At 31.1% G+C, this 8152-nt stretch overlaps 1 protein-coding gene across 1 annotated transcript; it reads left to right on the top strand.

Moving 5' to 3' along the window:
- The first annotated feature begins 616 nt into the window (after positions 1–616).
- LOC105619843 (putative leucine-rich repeat-containing protein DDB_G0290503) lies at positions 617–3446 on the top strand. The gene is made up of 7 exons (XM_012201361.1): positions 617–706; positions 790–1095; positions 1657–1875; positions 2030–2136; positions 2213–2527; positions 2657–2952; positions 3043–3446. The coding sequence occupies exons 1-7, from the start codon at positions 617–619 to the stop codon at positions 3444–3446; spliced, it is 1737 nt and encodes a 578-aa protein (XP_012056751.1).
- The last annotated feature ends 4706 nt before the right edge of the window (positions 3447–8152 follow it).

The raw sequence follows: 8152 nt of genomic DNA, 5'->3' as shown, positions 1-8152 counted from the left end.
TTTTGGAACACAAGCTATGTCTCTTACTAGAATGCTCCCTAGCATTTTAGAATTAACGCACTCCAACGCACTTTAGAGGAGGAAAAGATGATATATCATTTGAGGAGCACCCAGATGGGAATCCGAACGCAACCCAAATTGTTGATTTTCAGTGCTGACAGTGAATTTTGGAACACAAGCTATGTCTCTTACTAGAATGCTCCCTAGCATTTTAGAATTAACGCACTCCAACGCACTTTAGAGGAGGGAAAAGAGCAGTTAATAACATTCTGCGAAGTTTGATGTCGCGTAGAATCTAATGTCTTGCATTCTAAGGATTTTAGCTGATAATATATTTGTCTTATAAAACTATATCAGATAATTAATAGTCACTCTACGCTTCTTCTGACGAGTACTAAGTAAATACTACGATTTATACTGTAAAGTATTATACTTTTAGATTATACAATATACATTCTGATTATTTATTAATATATAAATCTTCTATTATGTTCAATGTAAAATTTGCTTTTCTCTGTTTGTTTTTATGAATTTTTATAAATATATATACAACTGTATTCATACAAAAGATGTGCAATAATATTTAATAATCGATGTGACTTTAATAAGTATCAAAATGAGTAAAATGTATAAAACTGCTGCTGTCAAAACTAAAAGTTTAGGAAATTATCAACGAACTTTCAAAACTCATGATGCAGAACAAAAGGTTTCACAATTTTTTCTATAATGCATTCCATATAGATAATTTTTCTATTATGTCTGAATAAATTATCATTTTTTTATAAGAAGCGTGTTATGATGAGCCCTTCCAATGAAGTTATAATGTTTGGCCAAGATCACATTGTAGAAGTCACAGTAAAAAAAAAGAATAAAGGTCAGAAACGTACTTCGCCTGTAGCAAGTTGTAGCTATGGACAGAAAGCTGAGAAAATAAGATCTACAACTGATAGTAAAACTCCACCAAACTGGAGTAATGTTTTTAATCAGAATTTGTTACATGTAACAAAACAACAGTCTTCTAAATATAATGGGAAAGAAGCAGAAAAGAATATAAATGCTAAAAAACAACAGAAAAGTACTATCAAACATCCTCCTGTAAGTCTCATACAACTTTAAATGCACACATGTATAGAATAGAATATTTAAAGAGTTACAAGCTATGTAATTGTATCATTTTTGAAGAGTAACTATGTTTCTTTTATATCAGTTGATTTACTTCATGCTTATTCTGTATAAAGATACTAAGGTGTTTATAAAAACAATTAAAAGTTTAGGAGAGATTTTATATTAAAATGTATTAGAATAAAGTATAATATATCTCGTAAACTATTAATTTTTTGATATTTCTACCTTAATATTTGTGTATGCAGAATAATTAGGGGAATTATATATAAATAAAATCAAATTCTTTCATTTAAAATTGATGGAGATAATCCTCAATATTGAAAAATTTTTTTTTAAAATTGATTTTATCATTCTTCCTCCTTGAAATTATACAATTTTTGTCTGAACATATTTTTGATTCAGCATACTTTAGAGATAATAGCTTGTGCCACTTTAAATGTCAGCTCTATATATGATTATATGTACGCTTTATAATAATCCTTATATTGAATATATTGTTTATATATAATTTTATAAAAAACGTCTTTCTAGATGAAGTTAGATGAAAAACATTCACCATCCTGCTGTTCATCAATTCTTGTTCAGGATTGTGCTGTACAATGTTCTGAATATGATTTCAACAAATTTGCTGATTTTAATCCAGTACACATGTTACATTTAATAAGACAGTTGAAAGAGTTAGTTAATAAAAAGGATAAAAGAGTCTGTGAAATCTTTACTGAAATGGAACAAATATTGCAGAAAATACCGGTAGATTGTGTGAAATTGCATATTATTTAAGTATTATGTCTACCTGTAATTTATATTTTGAAGGATATATTTTATTTGACATTATATACATCTATTAAATTGTTCTGTTACTTTTATATCAGCTTTGAATTTATCACATTGTTATTTTTTGCAGGATCTAGAAACCAAAGAATCCACTGCAGTTCCACTAAAGGAATCTGGTAAAAAGATAAAAACTTTGTCATATGAATCGTTCATATTAGAAAGAGAAAGATTAAAAAGGTTTGTTGCGATATATAAATGTAATAAGAAAAATAGAAGTTAATACTAATTTTTCAATTTTTTTATTTTACATCAGTGAAATTCGAGAGCGAGATGAACGACTAAAGGAAGTTGATCAAAAATACGCAGAGTTGACATTTCAAGTAGAGATGCTTACACAACAATTGGAAGAAGCAACTTATAAAAAGAATGATACAATATCAAGGCTAATGCAACAAATTGAAAACAATGAAAGAACAATTACAGATTTAAAAACGAATCTAAATAAGCAAACAGAATTTGTACGAAAAAATGACATTGATAACAAATGTTTAACAATGGAAATACATAAACTTTCAGCGTTATGTTCTAATAGAGATACACAAATTATTGATTATAGAAATACAATACAGTGAGTATATTATATATTCTATTATTAATATGTTTATATTTTAAAAAATTTATTGATCGCGCGCGCAGTGGACGCATAATTGTAAATTGTACAAATTACGTAACAACATACAATTAATTTATATTACAGAGAGCTACAAAATCAGATTGAAAAACATTTAAAAACTCTATATGAGATATATATGAAAGAAGGAAATACAAGTCCTTACATATCGTTAATTCATACAGGGCATGCATGTTCGTCTCCTACCTCAAGTCTTTCTAATGGCTTTAATAAATCCTGGAATGATTTATCAGACATTTCTTCAGAAGATTCCGTTGCTAAAGAAAATATTTTAAAAGAAGATGTGCCCGTTAAAGATTTCGAACTCGTTAGTTTACTTGATGGAGAATCATCACATACTATACTGCCGGATCAAAATGAAGGTAAGTCTCTTTTGAGTTTACTAAACAATTACTGTTAATTGAATCGCCTTAATGCAATTTTTAATTTATATTAATGTTTATTGTTAACAGTTAAGAACGATAAAAAATCAGCAAAGCAAAATAATAATGAAAATAATACAGTTTGCCAAAATATGAACGCGAACGATGTAACCACGAAAAAATCCTTGCATCAATCTTCAAAGAAGGATGACAATAAAGAAAATGACATCCATAAAATGAGAAAGTATACAACGCTTAAGGAAAAACAAAATGATTATACTAAAAATTTATTTCTGAATGCATCAAAAGTTCTTGAAAGCATTACAAAATCAACAATTTCTGACATAAGGAAGCAAGGCGATATGCAAAATAGGAAATCTGTTAATGTACCTAGTCCATTACGGGACTGTCCACATCCTGATTGGAGCGACAGTAGTTTACCTAGTGTTAGTACTGTCTCCGACTTGGACATGATACCCTCAAATGATGTTTAAAAAACTATATGCTTAAAGGAGAATAATCACTGGATTCTCAAACACATTATTCTCTATAGGAATTATTAATATAATTCCAATTGACTGAGTATACATAAGCATGAATTTATATCTTGTTGCAGAACTGTGATAAACCTATAATGCACATTCTACTTAAATAATGAAGTCTATGAAAGCTAGCGCGATATACAAATAAAATTGCTTGATAATCACGATATTTTAAAAACGTTAACATGTCAAAGATATAATTTGCACACACACATCTTATTAAAATCAAATTGTAATATATATTGTGCACAAATTGTAATATATATTGCGAGTTTTCACGTTGATATTGTTTATTTAATAAGATTGTAAAACCAAATTGTAAAAATAGATAGTCAAAAATATATTTTTCTGTAAATATATAAAACTTTTATTTGCAAATTCGCTTGTAGTTCTCACGATATCAAGATTTTGACATATAACCTGTATTATTACGAATTAACTATGCATATAATGTTTCAACATATACATTTGCTTTACGGAGAACAGGTCACGAATATAAATTTTACGCACACAAGAGAACAAGATGTATATATATAGATATATATATATTTTTTTTATCACATATGTATATATACAAGTAAAGTATAATACTTATAATATTTTGTAAGTCTTAATAGGATTAAAAGGGAACATTTTAATACACGTAAAACATTCATCAGCTTTGCATGAAGACGTCTTGAAATACATTTTATATTCGTATTTTCCAGTAAGCGTGTGGTATGTACCTTTTCTTCTGTAAACATTCGATTTCTTTTTTTTTCTCTCTTTTGACGGCTCCTAATGATCGAGAAACTTCTAACGGCTAATAACATTACGAACACAGTCCCAACGATTCGACGCGCGTAAAATGAGTAACGATAAACATCGAAACGAAAAAGACTGTCTTCGCGCTTTCTTTTTACCTCTTTCTTTCTTTTTTTTTTTTTAATCATTTAGATGAAAGTGTGATAAAAACGGATGATATAATGTTTAAAAGTCTTTATTTTATATTCGTGCTCTCTCACAAGGGAATTTTCCTCGATTTATTTCTCCTTTCTTGCTTTCTACATTTTGTTACATAATATATCTAAGGACGTACCGTAGATCAGTTTTATAAAATAGTTAATCACAAGTGTTTCGCAAACAGTCGTTCAATTTTGATTATTAATTTCAGGCTCGACTCGACGCGTCATTAGCCCTATTCCCCTTCTCGGTCTCTCGCGTTTCGAAGATTCGACGATCGAATCCTCCCTTTCCTATTATATCCAAAAGGCAATATCCCAATTTGGCGACGTCCCGTTCCGCGCTTGAAGAAAATTCCGTCGCGATTTGGCGAATCGAGGATATCGAAGTTCCCTTCCTTCAGATACGTATACTTTCACGTACAAGTAAGTACGGCTGTCTTTATTATTAGAGGCGTTCTAAAAAAAACAAATGTGAATTTAATTTGTTCGTGTGTTTGCCGTACGATGTTAAACTTCGCATATGTAGGCCGTATCAAAAGTCACACGCATTTTTCTCTCGAGAAGTTTTTCCATCAATACTTTCAAATTGATAAAAATTTTTTGCCTCTTCGACAAATCTGTAGACGTACTTTAGATTGCATCTCGAGCCTGAGATTTATATATTAGTAAACAAAATTTACTAATAGAAAGATAAGATTTTATGATTTACGCGATAGAAAGATAAGATTTTATGATTTATATCACATAGCTTGAAACTCCTTAATTCGTAATCTTAATTTCCATATAATTTTATAAAACTTCATATCGAGGAATTTGTATGTAAAACAATCGCGGGACTTCCGACACAGCCTGTACAGATCAAGAATATATTGAAATTAAATTTGATTGCGATTATAAAAAAAAAACCGTACAGTGTCCCGTCGATGAGAATAAACTTCGACAGCACACTATAAGTCGGTCGATCAGGTGATAACAATGATGACGTTGCTGATGGAACGACATGTTGTGTACGCAAATGTTTACCACATAACGTCCTGATACTGGCTAACTTTTATCTTTCCGCAAGTTTGCCAAGGATTAATTTCATCGACAGAAATTAGACAGGATGCAACCTTTGATTTTACAACTTTTGATTGAATTCTGCGAGATTCCGATCGAAAAATGACATCGCGTAAAGGCGCGAGACTATCGCGATCGTATTCATGTCAAACTCACATATGCAGAGATTACTTGGAGAAACAATTTGCAACTGTATCTAAAATCCATTACATAAAACAATAATATTGAAGGCTGTCGAGTATTCGCGGAATCACGTCGATGTAGTTCTTCTTTTTTCTTGTATATGAATTATAGATCGGTACTAATAATCGATTTTTATATTTAAAACTATCTGAAGTACAGTTTTAAGATGTCATAAGCCAATCACAGAGCCGTATTAACATCTTAAGACATTACTTAAAACGATCTTAAAATAAGAACGAATGTGTCACTATGCGAATACCAGAGACATACTATAGATATACAGAAGATAATGTCGGAGAAAAATATTTAACACACAGTATTCGGCACAGTGGAAACTTTTGCGTAAATGTATGCGTGTTTGTGTATCGAGTGTTTGTTGTGTGTGAGTTCTTCGTATATCTATCATTTTTAATAAATACATATGTACAATATATGTGTCGGTCGTGAAGTTAAACGCGTCGGCGTTCGCAATTCGCTTTTGGTACTATCTGCATCTTCTCCCTTTCTTTTGATTTCTTCGCTTCGAAACAGCATAAATCTGCATAGCCGGAGTTAATTGCTGTCAATGTACAATCGGACGCTGTGACAACGGACGAATGGAACGCTAATTATATATATTTGTTTGGACAGGCCAGCTCGTTTTCATAATTTCGGAAAAGAAATTAACAGTTTCGAAATTCTTCCTTTTCTGCGGATTATTAACGATCATAAAACGAGTCGTCGCATGATATAATATCACTAATATATATATATATTTATATATATATATATATATATATATACGTATCGTATAATGCGTATATTACAGTAGACGATCATTCGTGTAGAAATCGTAAAATTGTGAGTCGATTAAAATGAATCTAGCCGACTTTAATATCCTAATTAATAGTCTCAACTATAATTATACGCCCAAATATAGCTCAGATATCGGAAGTGATAGTGGGCTGTTGTAAAAATAAAAATTTAACATTTGTCATCTTGAGGTTGCATGTATGGAAGGACATGTTTTATTGTTTTATTGTACGTTATATACTGCTTTGTTCGGTGTAAAAATATAAAGCATTTCGATTACAGACTTCATACGTATGGGCATTGCCATTGTTACGGAGTAATCGGCGACTATTACGATAACTTGTCTCACTTTCTTGTAACTCTTTTCTTCCTCGACATAGGATTGCGCTGTTAAAAAAAAAATGAGCAAGAGATAAAGAATAAAATTATGGGGAAACATAATTATTCTTAAATCAGCTCACTCTTGGAAATTATTTCTCGATAAAGAAATTTAAAACGTGGTATGTTACGTTGAAAGAATAACGCAAAAGTCTAATTATTAAAATTTATGAGAAAAAACTGTTTGTTTCCAGTGTTTCAGATCTCCTTGGATCTTTTCTAATTGTCTTCTTAAAAACAATAGTTATTACATTTTATAAAAAAAGTGTAATAATTATAAACGCGAACTTTACAGTGATATTAAAAAAGTAATGCCAGTTGCAATCCTACTTCAAGAAACAGTCCCGAGTTCTCGTTCGTCTAACAATGGCCCAGGCTATGGAGTTAATAATTGCTTTCATGTGGCAATGGTAACAATATGTGTGTATAACAAATATACTTAGAACGGTTTCACTTGTGGTATTACGGCTCTCTGCAATAAATCATATTCATCTGTTCAACTGCTGCTGAATAACAAGGTATGCGGAGTATATCTGAGTACAACGCGACCGACCTTCGCATCGCTTTTCTGTCAAACAAAAGACAATTACTCATATAATTATCGAAGAGCGAAAGATGGCTTCTCCCGGCTATTCGATTTTTGTCAGTTTTACCATTGATTTTTTTAAAGCTCTCCCCGCAAGAAGAAGAAATTCAAAGACACTGACTCAATCTATAAAGTTGTCAGAGATAAGTTGAAAAATTTATTAATTTTTTCCGTTCGTTTTTAATCCTTCAGATGGAATTAAGCGATTTAATTGTTTTATTAGAGTAATTCCTCTCCGTTCCACATTGGGCACTTTATTATATCGTTATGCTTCATTCTACACAGAAGGAATTAAAAAGATTATTATTTTTCCAATCGCTTGTAAGCTATGCTCATGAGCTACGCTTATCATCCGACACTATCAGTTTCTTTCAATTCAATTTTCCTTTACGGGACTGTTATAATCTTTTAAATCTTCGAATGCCGGGTGCACTTATCTTAAATGCTCCTTCGATTACGAATAAATCACAAAAGTAATTGTCCGGAAAGCGACACAGAAGATCCCGTCGATGCATGGACTTCTTGTAATAAAACACTATACACTTCCTGCTCGTGCCTCCAAAACACGACGTACGGACTTTCGAATGACTACTTTGCAGTCTACTAGGCGCGCAACGAGAGATACGCAATGTGAATTATCGTTTATTATTACTAATTATTCTTTGACGAGCATTCATGTATTTTCTCTCTCTTTCTCTCTCTCTATCTCTCTCTCC

This window comes from Atta cephalotes (assembly GCF_000143395.1).
Source record: "Atta cephalotes unplaced genomic scaffold scaffold00023, whole genome shotgun sequence".
NCBI lineage: Eukaryota > Metazoa > Arthropoda > Insecta > Hymenoptera > Formicidae > Atta > Atta cephalotes.
The sequence above is the reverse complement of the archived record's forward strand: the minus strand, read 5'-3'. Positions and strand labels throughout refer to the sequence as shown.